Source organism: Canis lupus, chromosome 17, assembly GCF_003254725.2.
Source record: "Canis lupus dingo isolate Sandy chromosome 17, ASM325472v2, whole genome shotgun sequence".
In the NCBI taxonomy this organism is placed as follows: Eukaryota; Metazoa; Chordata; class Mammalia; order Carnivora; family Canidae; genus Canis; species Canis lupus.
This window is the reverse complement of record NC_064259.1, coordinates 21380012-21400585: the sequence shown is the minus strand read 5'-3', so window position 1 is coordinate 21400585 and position 20574 is coordinate 21380012. Positions and strand designations below refer to the sequence as shown.

The following is a 20574-nucleotide window of genomic DNA, read 5'->3' as shown; positions in this document are numbered from 1 at the left end:
GTTAACTTTAATCGAGGCGAATGGGGCAGGTTTGCGGAGCCCATTAGGCGCGCGGTGGGGAGAGGGGGCTGAGACACTGGAGGATGGATCGGAAGCGCCGGGCCCCACACGAAAGAGCTTCGACAAACACGCGAGGGGCCGGGGTAGGGGAGCAGAGGCAGGGCGGGGTCGCGGGGGACAGCAGGCACCGGCCACTGGTTGCGGGTCGCTGGCGGGGCCGCCCGAGGCAAGCCGCGGCGGTTGGTAGGCGTGGCCGCACCAGTCTCGCGGGAGCGGCGGTTGGGCGGGCCGTTGTCCCCGCGGGCGGGGCGCGTTGCTAAGGAAATGACTGCCCGCAGCGCCGTGCCGTGCCGCGCCGCGCCGCGCCGGCCGGGCGGGGTCTGGAGTGGCGCCGTTTCCGCTTCCGCTCCCTCTCTGCTCCCGTCCCGTTACCGCCTCCTGGCCGGCCTCGCGCCTTTCACCGGCACCTTGCGTCGGCCGTGCAGCCGGGCCCGCTCCTGCCACGCGCGCCCCCGGGGCTCCGGCTCCGGCACGGGTCGCGCCCCGCTCGCCTGCCCCTGAGGCCGCCGGCCAGCCGCCGCCATGGGTGCCTACCTCTCCCAGCCCAACACGGTGAAGTGCTCCGGGGACGGGGTCGGCGCCTCTCGCCTGCCGCTGCCCTACGGCTTCTCCGCCATGCAAGGCTGGCGCGTCTCCATGGAGGTGAGGCGGGAGAGGCCCAGAGGCGGGCCGCTGCAGGGCGGGAACCTGACGGAGAAAGGGAGCGGGGGGATGGGGTCATCCCCGGGGAAGGGTCGGTATCGGGAGCCTGCAGCTGCGGCTGCGGCAGCAGTTTGACGGGCGGCAGCGACTGGGCCCGGGGCCGAGAGGGAACTGCCGGTGCTTGAGGACCGTGTGCTGGTGGCCAGTTTAGCGGCGAGAGCTCGGCCATGTGGGGAGAGGCACCTTCCGCCCACTGACCGCCCTCTCCCTGTGCCTTCGCGCCATCGTCTCCTGCCAACCCAGCCCTCCAGGCTCGTAAACGGTGTGAGGTGTAGTGTGGGAGTGAAGATGAAAAGAGGCGCTATTTATTCACTTACTTTTGCGAGGACGAGGAGAATAGATGGGCATGACTACTTTTTCGTTTTGTTTTCTTAAATATGTGCTGTGAGAGGCCTCTTTGGACGAGCAGTATGACAGTGAAAGGAAGCCTGGGCAAGTAGTCTGTTTCAAATTCATTCTTCAACACCCAGTTGCTTGGCTCTTGGCACTGATTGTTAATTTCAGAGGCTCGATCTGACCTCCAGGAATTGTCAGTCGTTTGTATTCTCTTCAGGGCCTTTTACGACCTTTGGCAAACTTGAGTTGTGCCAATCGGTATCATTCCTTTTTTTTTTTTATTATGCTTGATATTTTTTTCCTCGGGGTTTTTCTAAAACTTACTCCCTAATTGTCATTTGTCTGTGCTTGTTATAGTTTATAGTTTCCTTGGTGTACAGTCATTCCATCATAGCCTATAAAGAACTAATCTATAAAGAAGGGATTTTTCTTTTCTAGATTTCTTCTGGATAAAAGAGGTGGAAAATTTCTGGATAAAGAGTAGTAGTATTGGGCAAAATGGATGTAAAACTACAAGGAAGAACAGGGAAGACCGTGCATGAAGGAAAGGGAGAAAGACGTATGTAAGACATGTCTTTGTGAAGAGTGTTGTGAGATCTAAGCAGAAGGGCCAGAGAAATGCTCTAATTATTTCTGGGATTAAGGGTTTATCTACTTACTAGGTGGGCTTCAGGTAACAACCTAATACTGTCTCCCTTGGGAATTTCTTCAAATCCCTCGCTCCTCCCTGTGGTTAGCTCTGGAATGACAGTATAAACTTAAATGGTTGGTTCTCAGACTCCCAATTTTATATCCACAGCCGACTTTAAACAGTTCTGTCATTAGGTATAACATTTCAGGAATGAGGGGAATCTTATAGTTCATCTCCTGTAGTTTGGCTCCCAAGTTTTATAGCTGGGAAGATGAGGCCCAGAAAGATTAGGACACTTGTGCCTTGGTGGAAAGAATCTGTGGGATGAAATTGTTTGAGGCACTTACTGGACACTATTATCATCTGTGTCAACATGAAGTATAGCATTTCATATTTTAGTGGGGTGCTCCTGGGTGTTTAGTAAATATGATTGTATGAATATTAGAAGTATCTGGATTTTGCTTCAAAAGAAAAACCTTAATGTAAGGCTGGGTCTGGGTTAGTTGCTAGTTCATAGATTCCATTTCTATGGCATTTTCTGTTAATATTGTAAGATTGGAGGTGACGCTTTCATCTTAGAGTAAGGCTTTTCCTTCAGGTTTCTTATTCCTTATTTTCTACTTCTGCACCTTGGTTTTTCTGTTTTTTTTTTTTTTTTCTCTTTTTCCTAGTTTTCTTTATTAACTGAGTTGCTTGGATATTTAGTTTTCCAAGTTATTTGCCCAGTGAGTCTGTTCTGTTTGCTTCTCTGCAGGGTATTTCCCTTTATTTTGGTTTCTCCTTTGGTAATTAGAAAATGACTTTTTTTTCATCAGCAGCTGTTTGGTTTGTAGAGAACTTGTTAGACTATTCCTTATATCCTAATCTTTCTCCTGAGAGGTAACCTGTTTGGGTTTTAAAATCTTCCTATTATGCTGTTTCTGAATTTACCTTTGTTTGAATGGTTACCTTTAATCATATCCTCTTGAAGTCCTATTTGGGATCCTTTGCTGCTGCATGAATACTTTTCCTTTTGGCTTTGTTTCCTTTCTCTTCAAAGCATAACATAGTTTCTTTACTATGACAAGAAAATAACTATGATTTGTAGCCTCTTAAGTGAATCTGCTCTTTTCAGAAAGTGTACACACCTGTTCCTCTTAACCTTTAGGGCTCAATTCCACCTATTTATTAAGTCTATTGACCTTATTTTCTTGGTCCTAATGTTTCCTTTGAGGTAAGTTTATGTCAATACACATTACAGAGGTTGCTAAAATCCTAATTGATGCACCTAGATTCAGTCTTAGAGAGTACTGTATTACCCCTTCTCTTGAGGCAAGGATGGCAACTGTCAATAGCTGGCATTTTATACTTTCTGCCTCTCTCCAGCCCCTCTTGCTGTGGAACCAGGGTGTTTTGAGGAGGGGTAAACAAAATACCACAGTTGATGTTCCCTTCCCTTCTTCCTTCTTCATGGTTTGGAGGGACCCTCAAGCTGGTTGAGGTATGTATTTTGTGGGTTAACAGGTAGGTTGTGGAAGGGTGCCTGAGAAATACATACGGAAAGGCTTTGAGTTTTTGATGGCTAATAAATCCAATCTGAAAATGCTTTTAGTTGATACAGTCTTAAAGGGACGTGGGTACTTTAAGTTTTGGGTTGTGAGATTCTCTTGGAAGTGACAAAACTACTTTTTTGGGGGGAGTTAGGATTTTTTTTTATATGGCTTTTTAAAAAAATTTTTATTTATTCACTGAAAGACACAGAGAGAGAGGCAGAGACACAGGCAGAGGGAGAAGCAGGCTCCATGCAGGGAGCCTGACGTGGGACTCGATCCCGGGACTCCAGGATCACACCCTGGGCGGAAGGCAGGAGCTAAACTGCTGAGCCACCCAGGGATTCCCAGGGGAATTAGGATTTAAAAAAAAATTCTATGAATTATATTTGCCTTCTTTTAAACAGTAGTATCAATATTAAGAGTATACTTTTGAGAAGGTGGCTGTTTCCTACCCTATAGAAGCTGGTTTATTAGTGGTCATATAGGGTCATCTAGAATTGAAGGTAGAATAATGCTAAGCAGAAAATTCTTAAGATACCTACATGACAGTTTCAATTATTATATAACGGAGCAAAAATATAAAATGGGATACCATAAGCATTCTGTGGGGTTCTACTTAAGAGATGGTATCTGATGCTGAAGAGCATTAACTGATCCTCAGATTAATGCCTCATCTCTATATCTTAAAGCACTTTTTATTTACTGAACCAGATCAGAATTCTTTTGTCTGGGATGCAGTTAAGCAACTTCTATAAGAGGACATTCTTTTCATTTGATTAGCATGTGGTACCTTTTCTTCAAAATTCAGAGACCATATCAAATGATATCAAATGTATGTCCATGAATATGGGGAAATTGTTTTCTATTATACTATTCCTTTATAAGTTCTTAAGCAACTGGAAGTTACAATCAGAATTTATTCCTTAAGATTTCAAGAATATTTTACATAAATTATTTCAGTTGCCCAATCCTGTAGCAGATGTTACTACTGCTTCTCCACCCCAACCCTCTATTGGGTTATCATCTTGGAATTGTACTTTGAGAGGTCAGGTAAGGAACTGTACTTTTTTTTTTTTTTTGTAAATTTTTATTTATTTATGATAGAGAGAGAGAGAGAGAGAGAGAGGCAGAGACACAGACACAGGCAGAGGGAGAAGCAGGCTCCATGCACCGGGAGCCTGATGTGGGACTCGATCCCGGGTCTCCAGGATCGCGCCCTGGGCCAAAGGCAGGCGCTAAACCACTGCGCCACCCAGGGATCCCCAGGGAACTGTACTTTGAATTTGAGTGTAGAAGTTTAACAGATCTGATCAGTAGTTCTTGCCATTGTAAGCTGATTTTAAAATTATGCTGTCTGGAAGCATAAATCTTTAGAACTCAACTTAAGGCATTGCTGATGTATAGTGGCATCCTTTAAGCTGAATACTGATTTATTATTACTTTTTTTAAATATATGACCTTTATTATGTTGAGGTATGTTCCCTCTAGGAGGGGACTTTTTTTTTTTTTTAATTTATGATAGTCACACAGAGAGAGAGAGAGAGAGAGAGAGAGAGAGGCAGAGACATAGGCAGAGGGAGAAGCAGGCTCCATGCACCGGGAGCCTGACGTGGGATTCGATCCCGGGTCTCCAGGATCGTGCCCTGGGCCAAAGGCAGGCGCTAATCCGCTGCGCCACCCAGGGATCCCTGAATACTGATTTAAAGTGGAGTTGTTTTCTATTTCCCTTTAGAGCCTGTTCAAAGATGGAGTCTATTAACTTTAAGTCATATACAGTATTTTAAAAATTATATACAGATTTCGTTTTAAACAATTTTATTGAGAGATAATTCATATACTGTATCCATTTAAAGCATACATTTCAGTGGTTAATATATTCACAGAGTTGTTCATCCATCACCACTATCCATTTTAGAACAGTTTTATCACTCAAGAAGAAAACTTGTAGCCATTACCAGTCAGTCTCTGTCCCCCCCCCCCCCCCCTTTAACCCCTGGCAACCACCAATTTATATTATATCTCTATGGATTTACCTATTTTTAACATTTCATAAAAATGGAATTATAAATGTTATCTTTTATGCCTGCCTTCTTTTACTAAACAATGTTTTTTTGTTTTTTTTTAAAGATTTTATTTATTTATTCATAGACACAGAGAGAGAGAGGCAGAGACACAGGCAGAGGGAGAAGCAGGCTCCATGCAGGGAGCCCGATGTGGGACTCGATCCCGAGTCTCCAGGATCACACCCCAGGCTGCAGGCGGTGCCAAACTGCTGCGCCACCAGGGCTGCCCTAAACAATGTTTCTTATTTTTAAAAAAGATTTTATTTGAGAGAGAGGGTAAGCAGGATGGAGGGTGGGGGTGCCAGAGGGAGAAGCAGATTCCCCAGTGAGCAGAGAGCTGGACCCTGGGCTGGATCCCAGGACCCCAAATCATGATCTGAGCTAAAGGCAGGTGCTTGACTGAACCACTTAGGCACCCCTCTAAATAGGTTTTTTGTTTTTTTTTTTAAGATTTTTTTTTCTTTTTTTTTTATTCATGAGAGACACAGAGAGGGAGAGGCAGAGACATAAGCAGAGGAAGAAGCAGGCCCCATACAGGGAGCCTGATGTGTGGGACTCGATCCCGGGACTCCAGGATTGCGCCCTGAGACAAAGGCAGGTGCTTAACTTCTGAGCCACCCAGGTGTCCCAAGATTTTATTTATTTATTCATGAGAGGCAGAGAGAGAGGCAGAGACGGAGGCAGAGGGAGCAGCAGGCTCCATGCAGGGAGCCTGATGTGTGACTCGATCCCACAACTCTGGAATCACTCCCTGAGCCAAAGGCAGATAGATGCTCAATGGCTGAGCCACCCAGGGGTCCCTAAGTTGTAGTTCTAAGAGTCATTCATGTTGTATCATTTATCAGTACTTCCTCCTTTATTATGGCTGAATAATATTCCGTTGTATGGATATTTTGTTTATCCATTCATAAGTTAATGGATATTTGGGTTTCCACATTTTGGCTATGATGAATAATGATGCTGGGAACATACATTTACAAATTTTTTAAAAAGATTTTATTTATTCATGAGAGATACACAGAGAAAGAGAAAGAGGCAGAGACCTAGGCATAGAGAGAAGCAGGCTCCATGCAGGGAGCCTGATATGGGACTCTATCCTGGGACTCCCGGATCACGCCCTGGGCTGAAGGCAGGTGCTCAACTGCTGAGCCACCCAGACATCCCCACATTTACAAATTTTTCTGTGGAAATAAATTTTTATTTCTCTTGAATATATTATAGGAGAGGAATTGCTGGGTCATATAGTAACTCCATGTTTAACATTTTGAGGAGCTGCCTAACTATTTTCCAAAGTGGTCGCATTGTTTTGCATTCTTACCAGCAATATATGAGAGTGTTAGCTTCTCTAGAGCCTTCCTACACTTACCTTTTTTATTATAGCCATTATAGTGGGGTGTGAAATCATATCTCATTGTGATTTTGATTATATTTCCCTGGTAGCTTACGATGTTTGAGCATCTTTTCTTGTGTTAAACGCCACTTATAGATCATTGGACAAATGTTTGTTTAGGTCCTTTGTCTCTTTTTATTGGGTCATCATTTTTTGTCTTTTTATTGTGATGTAAGAATCTTTTATATATTTTGGATACAAGTTCTTTATCAGATATGATTTTCAAATATTTTCTCCTATTCTGTGGGCTACCCTTTTGCTTTTTTTGGTTTGTGTCCTTTGAAGTACAAAAATGTTTAATTTTGATGAAGTCTGTTTCTCTATTAAGAATTTTATAGTATTAGCTCTTACATCCATTTTGGGTTAATTTTTGTGGATGGTTTAAGGAAGAGATCCAATTTCATGCTTGTGCATGTGGATATCCATTCCCAGCTTTTTGGTAAAAAGCCTGTTCTTTCCCTCACTGAATTATCTTGGAATCATTGTTAAGATCATTTGACTATAAATAATGAGGGGTTATTTCTGGACTCTTAATTCCATTCCATTGATCTATGTACTTATTGTTATGTCAGTACCACACTGTCTTGGTTATATAGCTTTGTGGTAAGTTTTGAAATTAGGAAGTGTGAATTTTCCAACTTTGTTCTTTTTCTCATTTCTTCTTTTCTGGGTCCCTTGCATTTCCATACGAATTTAGGATCAACTTGTCAATATCTATGCAAAAGGCATTTGGAATTTTGAAAGGGATTGTGCTGAATCTATAGATGCAGTTGAGGAGTATTGCTACCTTTAACAATATTGTGTAGTTTTCTTGTGATGTCTGGTTTTGGTATCAGGATAATATTGGCCTTAGAATGAGTTGGGAAGTGTTGCTTCCTCTTCTATACATTGGCAAAGTTTGTGAAGAATTGGCATTATTAATTTCTAAAAAATATTTGGTAAAATTTACCAATAAAGCTGTCTGAGACTGGGCTTTTCTTCGTGGGAGGTTTGTGTGTGTGTGTGTGTGTGTGTGTGTGTGTGTTGTGTGCGTGCGCGCATGTGCATGTTTTAATTATTTTAAGTTGTGGTAAAGTATACATAACATAAAATCTACCATCTTCACCATTTTAAAATGTACAGTTACTATTAATAAGTACATTCACACAGTTGGGCAGCCAATCACCAGAACTATTTTCATCTTGTAAAACTGAAACTCTATACCAGTTAAATAGCTCTCCATTCCCCCTGCCCTCGGCAACCATTCTACTTCCTATTTCTATGAATTTGAATACCCTAGGTACCTCATAGAAAGACACATTTGTCATTTTGTGACTGGCTTCTTTCACTTAGCATAATATCCTCCAGGTTCATCCACGTTATAGCATGTGTCAGAATTTCTTTTTTTTTTTTTTTGTCAGAATTTCTTTTTAAGGCTGAACAGTATCCATTGTGTGAATATACCACATTTTGTTTATCCATTCATAGTTGTTTCTACATTTTGGGTATTGTGGATAAAGTTGCTGTGAACATGGGTGTACAGATATATCTTCAAGACCCTATTAAGTCCAAGACTGAGGTGTTTGCTGAGGGCCTACTTTCTGGTTCATAGATGTCTGTCTTCTAAGCTGTATCTTCAAGGCAAGGGAATTCTTTGGGGTCTCTTTTATAAGGACACTAATCTCATTCATGAGGGCTCCTCCTTCATGACCTAATTACCTCTGAAACACCCACCTCCAAGTAGCATCATGTTGGGGATTACATTTTAACATATGAATTTTAAGGAGACACAAAATACTCATTCTTTGGCATTGAAGTGATATATGGCATATAATTTTATTTTATTTTATTTTATTTTATTTTTTTTTAAAGATTTTATTATTTATTAAGATTTTATTTATTTATTCATGATAGTCACAGAGAGAGAGAGAGGCAGAGACACAGGCAGAGGGAGAAGCAGGCTCCATGCACCGGGAGCCCGATGTGGGATTCGATCCTGGGTCTCCAGGATCGCGCCCTGGGCCAAAGGCAGGCGCCAAACCGCTGCGCCACCCAGGGATCCCTATGGCATATAATTTTAAAAGTCATATAATTTTAAAAACTAAAATGTAGTTTGCTTCCCAGCCACCTTCAAACTTTTTATGTTGGCTTGTAAAGATTGAGGTAAATTTATGTATCATAAATATAAATGGTTGATCATCTAGTTACATAGGAACATTTGTGGATGTGTTTATGACCTTAGGAGATTAACATGAGGCAGGATAACCAGGATTTTATTAATACAGATCCATTGGTTGTTTAGAAGGTCAGAATGTTCTGTATGACATGTGATTTTAAGTAAGGCAAGGCCCAAGGGCCTGACTCAGGTGACCTGTGTATACTGAGTCATCTCCTTCAGACTATCAGCAGTCATTGTGTTATGATACATCTCTAGGTTTAGGATAGAAAATGAAGGAGGAGGCATCCATAAGGTATTTGTCCTGAAGCAGCCAGGAACTCAGCATCATAAACAACATGGAAGTCCTACTATGTTGCAGAACATAGTTTTAGGCCCCAAAGCTGTAAAGAAATTGAGTCTTTGTTTTCAAAACTTACAATATAGTTTCGGGTCTAAGACTCTTCTTTTCTTCCATAGAATACGAAATAACAATGCAAGATGGTATATGCTGAATAACCATATTATTGGTAGAGACAGTAAATATTAAATGAGCTTAGAGAGAGGAATGATCATAAGAGTATTGGTGTGATTAAGAAAGATTTCTTGGAGTTGGTGAGACTAACTGGACCTTAAGGAGAGCGTGTAAGTGGGAACAAAAGGAGAGGAAAGTAGGAGAAGAACGAGAAGGATTATTAGAAGGAGGGGCAGGAGGAAAGATTCTGAGGCATGCTTAAGTACTTTGTTGGGGTGGAGTGGTCAGTGTCAAGAGTGGAGTAGTTTCTTCTTTTGGGGAGTTGTATGAAAATTAAGAGATTAGGTTATAGAGATGGGTAGGAATGATGATTGAGTACCTTAAATTGCCTGTAAGTTGTGTAGAATCAGTCTTAACATCCAGTAAAATCCATTGAAGCTTTTAGCAATAAAGTGTTACATTGGAAAGGATAATCTGTCATCTGGATATGTGTAATATGTAGGCTGGATTACAGGGGCAGAGAGTAGAAGCAGGAAGGAGATAAAATGCTAATAAAAGTGAAGTAATCCAGGAACAAAGTAATGAAGGAAAACTTAGTAGGACTTGGTGATTGGATGGTGGAAGAGAGCCAGGAAGTCAAGGTGGACTGGTATTAAGTGTTGCCTAGGAAAGTTAAGATTCCATGAATAGAAATAAAACCTACAGGGGAAGTTCTGATTTTTTGAAGACTGCTGAGTTTCTGTTTATATGTTAAGTTTGAAGTGAAGGGACATCTTGTAGAAACAGGCAACTTCACAGAACCCAAGAGAATTTTAAAGAAAGCCGACATGGTTTTCACTGTTTTAATTACATACACTATTTGGAAAAAAATAAAGCCTGCAAAATGACTGTTTGGATTGCTGTTATGGTTACTGCCTGCTTTGTGAAGTAAAGATCTTGAAAGAAAAGGTTTTGAGATTAGAGGTTTAAGAGGAAGTATAAATCTAAAAAGAGGAGATAATTTTAAGCAGTTTCCAATAAATGGTTTAATACAGGCTTTGTTGAATTAAAAAAGGGGGAGAAACAATGCTTTGGGAGGCAGAAGTGAAAGAGAGGTTAGGTAAAGCTGTAGAGAGATTTTGAGGTAGAATAGAGATGATGAGGTAGTTCTTGAAATACGACCTTGATCAAAGTAAAGCAAGAGGTTAGCTCATCTGTTAAGAGTGAAAGAAGAGCATTGAGAACTTGAACAGTGTGGGGAAGGTTTGTGACTGACTCTGGTTAATATATTTAAGCGTCAATACAGAACACGTGAAAAAAAATAGTGCATGGAACTAGGGTGCACAATCAACATGATTTCCTGACATTTTATGACTAGCAATACTTACTGGCTCTGATTCAGGGGTAAAGAAAGCAGTTGGTCGGGTTATACAAGGTTGGATGAGTTTTTCTCGATTGCTAAGAGACAGTGTTGAAATACTTGGCTCTGTCTCAGAAAGGTCAGAACGAAAGAAAAGCAAGGGTAAAGGTAGGGAGGCTCTGAATAGAGATGCAAAGGGGGAAACTAAAGTGCTTTAGAGAAGGTAGAACAGTTCCAAGTGATAAAATAGATCCAGAGCCTTACCAGGAAGTAGAAGAGAAGGTAATGTGGAATAGTCCTAGGAAATGAGACCTCAAGATATAAGATGAATCATTATGGTGGGCATTCCTCTTTGAGACTAAGAATAAAGAAGAAATATTTGAGCTAGGTGCTGAATTTTAGAGCAGAATATATATATTTTTATGTTAAATTCCAGCTTAAGAGGAGTTCTACATATCTTGTAACTACACCACAATAAGGCAATAAGGGTAAGGTAACTATTCTTATTCCATATTATAGGAGAAAAAATGGAGGCACATGTAGAGAGATACCTGGCCAGAAATTATGCAGTATATCATAGTGTGGTCACTTGAGGACAGTTCATAGGTTCATTTTGTCTTCATTATCATTCAAACTGGAACAGTATGGCATATTGTAAAAAATTTTAAATGTTAAAATACAGAAAATAGTTATTACCCAACTCTTACTCTCCATTACAGTTTGATCTGTGTTGTGGTCTTCCAGACCTAGCATATACATACAAATGCTTTTTATTTTTTTCTCCTTTTACCACTTTCAAATGAACACATATTCATTTCTAATAGCTACATTCTGTTGGAGGGATGTACCACTTATAATCTAATCTCTCCATGGAAATTTGGATGTTTCATAATTGTTTTTTATTATAAATAATGCTATAGTGAACATTCTTATACATACCCTTGTACCCTCCTTATTACTTCCATAAAATAAACTTTTAGAAGTCCAATGACTAGATCAAAGGGCATGAACAGTTGAAATTTTCGTATGTATTATGAAATTGTGCTCCAGGAAGGCTATACTAATTTATATTCCTGTTGATCAGGATATGAGAATGTGTTTTTACTTCCCTCCTGTCACCACTGGTTATCTTTTTCATTATTCTAATTTGCACACGAGGGTATTTCCTTGTCTTTAATATTCATTTCTTTGCTGTTTTTATCATATATTCATATATCAAATGCATCACATGGTTTTGTGAGGAGCAGATGAAGTAAAAAAAAAATGATTTGAATAGAGGTGTGGGTTCAGATGGATTTGCATCTCATGGTACAGCTGTGATTTAGAGTGGCATTGCAGGACAGAGTCGGACTGTCCTGTTCCACTGGGAAGGAGTGGACAAGAAGATTGCTCTTCCCTCCCCTCTCAAAAAGTGGAATTAGTTGGAGCAGTTTCTCACATTTTAGTGATACATTGAGTCTTTTTAAAACATTTAACTTACTTTTGAAAAAGCTAAACATTCCGGTGGCTCATCTCACTCCCATCCGTCTACACAACCCCCCCCCACCACCACCACCAGTTAACTGCTTTTCTCTAGTTTTCTGTGTATCCATGTAGTATTACAGTATGAAAAGACAAGTGTCTATTTCTATGGTCTTCTTACACAAAAGCCGCTTGCTAAATATATCATTCTGTACTTTGCTTTCCTTCTGCACTTTACTTTCCTTATTTAACAAAATATCTTGGAGCTCTTCCATGGATCTTTTTTTTTTAAAGGAAAGCATTACTTGTGGAACTCCAGAGTTCACTAAAACAATTTTAATTTAATGTTACTTAAATGAGTACAAACAGAACTGGGCATAAATTCCATGCCAACAAACCACACCACACAATCAACAGAATTAAAGTCAACATTAATATGACACAGCTGTTTTGCTGATAGTAATTAGATCTGGCATGACTTAGGTAGTGACTGCTGAAGTACAGTTTCTTATGGCTTCAGCAAGCCTGTACCACACTGTGTCCCATGCCAATTCACTTCTTCCACCACTTTTCACTAATCCAACTCAGTCCTCTATTCTACCTTTTCTTTATTCCATAGCACTATCATCTTTCCATAGGAGTTATAATATCATGCTATATATATGATTTAACTATTTTTTTATTTAACTATTTATTGTATTTATTGTGTTATTTCCTTATGAGATTTTAAGTTTTTGTTGTTTTTTATGAAGTGCAGGTTTCATTTTATTCACTGATACACCCCAAACACCCAGAACTGATCATGGCACTTAATGGATACTCAGATATTTGATGAAGGAATAACAAATTCTTAGAGAACCACAAGATGTCCTTTGGTCTATGGTGCTCTCCAGGTCTTGGGGATGAAACTTAGAAGTGGTTGTTGATAATTTAGATAGGCTTTTGAGGGCCCTCCATAGGAGCCCCTTAGATTCTGGGACACTTTCTCCTGGAATCCATCAGAGGGATATACAAAGTAGTTATTTTTCCATTCTCTCATTTGCTACCTTAAAATAGTTTTTATTTTTTAGATTTGTATAATGAAGGCATAGTCTTATTTCAGGGACAACAGAAGAATCACCGTACTGATTTCCTAACTATTGATACTAGAAAATTTTAAATGCCCGAAAGAGGAAGGAGAACCATTACCTTACACAAGAATAATCAATCAAAGTAAATAGTTGATTATATTCATTTTGTTTGTAGAAAGTACCTGAAAGGGAGGTGAGGTTGTATTCCAAGATGGGGCAGAGTAAGCTGCAGCACACTCTCACCTAGGTTCACCAGTCTTGGCTTGAACTGTGGCATGGTCTGGAATATTTGTTTGGGATGTTAGAATGTTATTAGAAGAATTTGATCAAGCCCAGCCTTCCAACCGCAGTGTTGCTACAGCAGGACCATTGCAGACTTCTCTTTAGGTGTGCTGTGCCATCAGTGTTGAATGATTTCTTATTTCCATCTCTGGGTAGGAGGTGGGAAGGCTGATTATTTGGGGCATTGTAAATTCCAGTTAACAAATACTAAACACAGTGTAGCTTAATAGCATTATTTGTTGGGAAGATTCTTTTGTAAATGTATCCTCAGCATAGCCTGAGAGTAACTACTGAGTGAGTTAAACTTTGAGAGAAGAGGGGAATAATTTGTTTAGATAGGGCTTTGGGGAGTGGTGGTATAAGTGTATATATAATTTTACAAATTTTAGTGCTTTCACTTAGGTTGTTTTAGGATTCTCCTAGAAACTTTTTAGGTTGGTAATGCCCTCAGGTCTCTTTATGCTGTCTTCCCTAACATTTTCTTCCTTGAAATTCACTGATCCAAGTGAATGGGTCTGGAAGTGACTTTAAAGATCCTTTATTCTGGTTCTTCCCATAGTTGCCACAAATCCAAAAGGGTCAGGTCTAGAGTTCCAACAACCAAACATTCTGCCATCTGGACTGAGATCTCCTAGGCTGAGGCTGCTAGACTGCAGAGGTAGTGACCTGATTCATCTCTCTCCCTTCCTCCCTCCCCCCTTCCTTTCCTCCCCTACTTCCCTCCCTTGCCCCCCCCACCCCCTTCCTTTCTCCCTCCGCTGATTTATTTTATTTTATCATCCCATTTTCCTTTCTTATTTCTAGGCCATGTAGGTCAGCCAGGGAAGGGTTAGTGAGATTAAGGCATGAAGGCGATCCTCACGACCTGAGGTGCCCAAGGAAGGACATCTTTTGACCTTGAGAAATGCTAATTATGCTCTCTTTTTTCTAGGATGCTCACAACTGTATTCCTGAGCTGGACAGTGAGACAGCCATGTTTTCTGTCTATGATGGACATGGAGGTAACTTTCGTAGATCATATGGGTGACATTTTGAACCCCATTTCCAGACTTTAGGGGGCAAGAATAGGTCTTTTGTTCTTTTCTAAGGTTCTGGTCCTAAGATACCATTTCCTTCCCAGTGCTGTTTTTCTCCGTTCTGCCAGTCTATCTTCCTAAAGGATGTTATATTGGTTTATAATCTCAGCAGGCCTTATTTTAATCCAAAAAGCCTCTTTCTACATTAGAATTTACTTTTTTTTACTGAGAACTAAGTATACAGGTGAGAAAAGACAAAAGGTATATTAATATAGCCCTGAGAGGTTTGATGGTAAAATCCATTTTCTGGATCAGAATTTACTAAGCAGTTGTCTTTCAGATAGGTTTCAGTTATATAAGATGTCATTTCCTTGACCCTTGGGGTCCTCTCCAGTATGGCATGTAAATACTATATCACTTCATATGTGAGAAGCAGTGCTCTGGGTGACCTTACCTTTCTTCTAGGGGAGGAAGTTGCCTTGTACTGTGCCAAATATCTTCCTGATATCATCAAAGATCAGAAGGCCTACAAAGAAGGCAAGCTACAAAAGGTCTGTTTTTTTGTAGTGCTCCTTCTCCGCTTTATATAGGCTTTCCCTTGTTTTACAGTCCTTGGCTTTTCCTTTCTTGTTGCCAGTAAGCTGCTGCTTATTGTATTTCTTAAAGAATTCTATACCCCAAACAAACTTATTCCCACTTGGACCTTTTTAGAGCTGCTTCATTACTCCCAGGTCTCTGAGCTGAGCTGTTATTTATATGTGAGTGACTCCTCTTTGGTGGTCCACACTGGAATTTGCATGCCATCTTTGTACCCAGATTGTATATAGGTGATTCATTTTGTACCTATTGTACTTTTTCCTACTTTTGCCTCATACTTTTTGGCTTATGTCCAGGCATTAGAAGATGCCTTCTTGGCTATTGATGCCAAACTGACCACTGAGGAAGTCATTAAGGAGCTGGCACAGATTGCAGGGCGACCCACTGAGGATGAGGATGAAAAAGAAAAAGTAGCTGATGAAGATGATGGTGAGTGTGGCATCCCTTGAGAGGAAATTAGCATTTTAAAGAACTCTTCTTTATTTTATGTATATATATATTTTTAAGGTTTTATTTATTTATTCATGAGAGACACAGAGAGAGAGGCAGAGACATAGGCAGAGGGAGAAGCAGGCTCCCTATAGGGAGCCCCATGTGGGACTTGATCCCAGGACCCTGAGATCATGGTGTGAGCCTAAGGCAGATGCTCAACCACTGAGCCACCCAGGTGTCCCAAGAACTCTTCTTTAATATGTATTTTTTATGTGTCAATTCTAAGAAAGGATGACTTCTTATGGACTTGGGGAGTCCTCACTTTAAAGAACTCTTATGTTCTCCTATATTACATGAGGTTATGAAAGGAGAAAAAAACCTTTGTACCTTGTGTCCATAGTTAGAAGCATTTTTCCATACATTATTTTTTGTCATTGTGATGAGGTCTCTCTGGTTCCTGTTTACATTTATGTGACTTTTTTTTTTTTTTTAAGATTTTGTTTATTAACACAGAGTGTGCGTGCGAGCGCATACCACAGAGCACAAACAGGGGAAACAGCAGAGGGAGAGGGCAGGCTGAGCAGGGAGCCCAGTGTAGAGCTCGATCTCAGGAGTCTGGGATCATGACCTGAGTTGAAGCAGACATTTAACAGACTGAGGTACCCAGGTGTTCCTTTATGTGACCTTTTTTCAGCAGCCAGTCAGTAAGCCTGGGCTGTAGGCCTCACACTAGCATTGTGGGCTTCCTGGATCCTCAGCCATAAGGATGTTTCCAACTTAATCAAGAATGTGAGGTGATAAAAGAACTACATTAACTAGTGTTCCTTTGACAAAGAAGAGGGTGAAAGACAAAGACCAAAGGAAGTCTCTGCAGGCAGATATTACTTGAGGAGGAAGCAAAAGGGTGTTCTGAGACTTGATAGGTGAGGAGAGCCTTAGGAGTGAGTGGTGGTGGGGGAGTTGGAACTCACGCTGGAAGGGCTATGGAGCTGGGAAGGGGGGCTCATTCCATGAAGAGTATGGCATGGGGATGCTGATTCAGCCTCTTCCCCGCAGTGGACAATGAGGAGGCTGCACTGCTTCACGAAGAGGCCACCATGACTATTGAAGAGCTGCTGACACGCTACGGGCAGAACTGTCACAAGGGTGTTCCCCACAGCAAATCTGGAACTGGGACAGGGGAGGAACCAGGGTCCCAGGGCCTCAACGGGGAGGCAGGACCTGAGGACCCATCTAGGGAAACTTCTTCAGAGGAAAATGGCCCCACAATCAAGGCTCACGCAGGCCTTTCCTCCAACTCTGAACGTGGGACTGAGGCAGGCCAAGGTGGTGAGCCTGGCACTCCCACTGGTGAGGCTGGGCCTTCCTGCTCTTCAGCGTCTGATAAGCTGCCTCGAGTTGCTAAGTCCAAGTTCTTTGAGGACAGTGAGGATGAGTCAGATGAGGCAGAAGAGGAAGAGGAAGACAGTGAGGTAAGGGCCTGTGGGAGCAGACAGCTGCTGAATCTGCAGAGAGGGCCTTTTTGGTCACCATGCATAGCTGTTGGTTCTTTTTTCTTTTCTTCTCTTTCTTTTCTCCTTCCTCCCTCCCTCCCCTCCCTCTCTTCCTTCCCTTTCTTTTCTTCTGTCTTTTCTTTCTTTTTCTTTCTTTCCTTTCTTTCTTTCCTTTCTTTAGTAATCTGTACACCCAAACATGGGGCTTGAACTCATGACCCCAAGATCAAGAGTCACATGCTCTCCTGACTAAGCCAGCCAGATACCCCAACTTCAATTTTTAGATCAGGCCCCAAGACCTACTATATACCAAGCTTTTCTTGAATTCGTTATTTCCACCAACATAGGAACCCTTAGCCTTTGAAACTTCTTTTGTTGGAACTAAAACAAATAGATCTAGTTCTAGCCTTTCAGAATCTGTCTCCTAGTGAGAGAACAAGGAGGTTGTTACTTTGGATATTTGGGTATTTCCTTCTCTGGGCCACTTATTTTCTGGCCATGATGCTGGAAGGTGCTTTTGGCTGAGATTCCTGGCCTTCGTAGGATTTCCTCCCCGTGAGTGCTGAACCCAGTGAGTGCTGAACTCAGCTCAGGAGGATATCAGTTATACCCATCTAGCCGTCTTCCCTCCTCGAGACTTTTCTATCACAATCATACAGTTGGATCTTTCAGTGCTCTCAGAATCAGTGTTCAGTCAGGGCCTCTTGGTTCTGAGTATGAGTTGGGGGGAGGGGGGCAGGGGTTCATCCCAGTCTCAGCAGCCTGGGATTATCCCTCTGGCAGGAATGCAGTGAGGAAGAGGATGGCTACAGCAGTGAAGAGGCAGAGAATGAGGAAGATGAGGATGACACTGAGGAGGCTGAAGAGGACGAAGAAGAAGAAGAGATGATGGTGCCGGGCATGGAAGGCAAGGAGGAGGTGTGTAGGGAAGGGGAGCAGCAAGTTTAGAAAAACCAAGAGGCAGATATGATTCCCTTGATTGTGATTTGGGGACAGGGAATCCCCTTGCTGGCTTACTACTGAAGTCCTGGTTATGGGGGGATTTTTGCTACCAGAGGAACTAGGTCTTTAGGGTACGGTTAGCTCAGAATAGAGAGCATGTTCTAGTCTTTGGAAAGATTAAATCTATGCCCCTCCTCTTTGTTAAAGTTCTCTTTGTGGTCCCAGTGAGAGGAGAAAGCATAAAGTGAATGGTCAGGGGAGTACCAATGAGAAGTTTGGGTCCAGAAGCTCCCATGATGCTCTCTTTCTTCCTCTCAAGCCTGGCTCTGACAGCGGTACAACAGCGGTGGTGGCTCTGATACGAGGGAAGCAATTGATTGTAGCCAATGCAGGAGACTCTCGTTGTGTGGTATCTGAGGCTGGCAAAGCTTTAGACATGTCCTATGACCACAAACCAGAGGATGAAGTGGAGCTAGCACGCATCAAGAATGCTGGTGGCAAGGTCACCATGGATGGGCGAGTCAACGGGGGCCTCAACCTCTCCAGAGCCATTGGTAAGGGACACAAAAGTGTGGGAAAGATTTTTGGGGTCTTATTCTCTCTTCAGACTACCTAGTGGCAAACTTTAATCTTAATAGGCCCTTGTACCTTTCCACGTCCTTTCATTATCTGTGACTTTTGTCTGTAAAATATTTCCATGAGATAGGTAAGATAGCTGTCATTTTTGGATGATTAAAAAGACAGGTTAGTGACCTACCTAAGGTTTAGCAACCTGAAGATAGGGCTGAAACTAGAAAAACTAGAACTCAGTTTTCCATTCACTTAGATTATGGAACTTTGTAAAGAAGGGAAGTGAATGGCAAGGGTTGACCAGCTTCGAGCACAAGTCTTTGGGGATTGCTTAAACTATTCATCAACCAACCGTTCTTTTATTTCAGGAGACCACTTCTACAAGAGAAATAAGAACTTGCCACCTGAGGAACAGATGATTTCAGCCCTGCCTGACATCAAGGTGCTGACTCTCACTGACGACCACGAATTCATGGTCATTGCCTGTGATGGCATATGGTGAGCACCAGTGGAATGCCCTAAAATTCCCTTTTTTATGCAGCATTACTTCTCTTGAAGGGCTCTGAGCTGGTTGGCTTTATCATCCTCTAACGCCTTGCGTTCACCACTTTTCTCAAGCTGCTTTAGGTTTAGAGCCTAGGCAGACATCTTAATGTAAAAAACCCCAGGCCTAAGGCACTCTGTAGGGGTTTTTATTGGCCCTGGGGGCCATCACTTCTCTCTACATTCCTCTATTCTGCTTTGGTGAGACTAAAGAAGAGTGTATTGTTTTTGACCCCAGGAATGTGATGAGCAGCCAGGAAGTTATAGACTTTATTCAATCAAAGATCAGTCAGCGTGATGAAAATGGGGAGCTTCGGTTATTGTCATCCATTGTGGAAGAGGTGAGTGCCTGGGTGGAGGAGTGAGGGCGCCTGGTTTGCATAGCCAAGGTTTTATCTTTTGAGCCAAGACCAGAGCTGGGAAGTATCACTAATTACTGACAGATGCCAAACCTGACTAGAACATTCGACCTTCCTTCATTTCCCTGACTTATCCTTGTGCATTATGCACTAGCAAGTGGCCTGTTTTGTGACATCTGTTGCCTCTTCCCCTCCTTCTGCCACCCTGTCTTCAGCAGGGTCAGTCCTCTTGTGGGAGTTTAGGTTCCTAGGAAGGTTATTCAAATCCTGAAGCTGAGCCACCTACCTTGTCCCTTTTGTAGCTGCTGGATCAGTGCCTGGCACCAGACACTTCTGGGGATGGTACAGGGTGTGACAACATGACCTGCATCATCATTTGCTTCAAGCCCCGAAACACAGCAGAGCTTCAGCCAGAGAGTGGCAAGCGGAAACTGGAGGAGGTGCTTTCTTCTGAGGGGGCTGAAGAAAATGGCAACAGTGACATTAAGAAGAAGGCCAAGCGGGACTAACGGGTGTCTGAATCCCTGCCCACCTAGACTGTTTTCTGAGCCCTCTGGACCTGAGACTGAGTTTTGTCTTTTTCCTTTAGCCTTAGCAGTGGTTATGAGGTGTGCAGGGGGAGCTGGGTGGCTTTATTCAGCCCATTCCAAAGAGGGCTCTCCCTCCACACAGCAGCCTGGGAGCCTCTGCTGTCTTCCCCAGCCTCCTCCTTGCTCCTAGGGGCTCATCACCGGTTCTGTGCCTGTGCTCTGTTGTGTTGGAGGGAAGACTGGCGGTTCTTCTGGTTTTTACTCTGTGAACTTTATTTAAGGACATTCTTTTTTATTGGCGGCTCCATGGCCCCCAGCCGCTCGCACCCGCTCTCTGTTGTACACTTTCAATCAACACTTTTTCAGACTAAAGGCCAAAACCTAATTGTGCCCATGGTGTCCTTTATTCAATACTGCTGCCCTGTCCAGCCTACCTAGAATTCCTCAGCCCCAGACAACCTCCTTGGTAGCGTGTGTGTGTGTGTGTGTGTGTGTGTGTGTGTGTGTGTGCGCGCGCGCGCGCGCGCGAGGGGATGGGGGTGAGGGTGGGGGGTGGGCAGAGAGGGCCCAAGTTATTGCAGCTCCCCACGCTGCTGGCAGACTGGCCTAGCGTCGCG

The 20574-nt window shown here is 42.4% G+C and overlaps 1 protein-coding gene and 1 long non-coding RNA gene across 4 annotated transcripts; one reads left to right on the top strand and one right to left on the bottom strand.

The window, feature by feature from the left end:
• The first annotated feature begins 415 nt into the window (after nt 1-415).
• Nucleotides 416-20342, top strand: PPM1G (protein phosphatase, Mg2+/Mn2+ dependent 1G). Of its 3 annotated transcripts, XM_025454350.3 has the most exons (11): nt 562-702; nt 14035-14133; nt 14407-14476; nt 14957-15042; nt 15385-15517; nt 16577-16992; nt 17797-17931; nt 18275-18509; nt 18894-19023; nt 19307-19409; nt 19730-20342. In XM_025454350.3, exons 3-11 carry the CDS (start codon nt 14449-14451, stop codon nt 19934-19936), a joined length of 1473 nt encoding a protein of 490 aa, XP_025310135.1. In that variant the 5' UTR covers nt 562-702; nt 14035-14133; nt 14407-14448; the 3' UTR covers nt 19937-20342. The 3 variants fall into 3 exon arrangements, with proteins under 3 accessions (XP_025310133.1, XP_025310135.1, XP_025310134.1); XM_025454348.3 differs by lacking the exon at nt 14035-14133 and having other exon boundaries at nt 416-702; XM_025454349.2 differs by lacking the exons at nt 562-702; nt 14035-14133 and adding an exon at nt 3138-3209.
• Nucleotides 12790-19851, bottom strand: LOC125752850 (uncharacterized). The gene is made up of 2 exons (XR_007403313.1): nt 19714-19851; nt 12790-13623 (listed from the first exon to the last, which is right to left on the bottom strand). It is a non-coding gene; the product is annotated as an uncharacterized LOC125752850 (long non-coding RNA).
• Nucleotides 20343-20574: the final 232 nt, after the last annotated feature.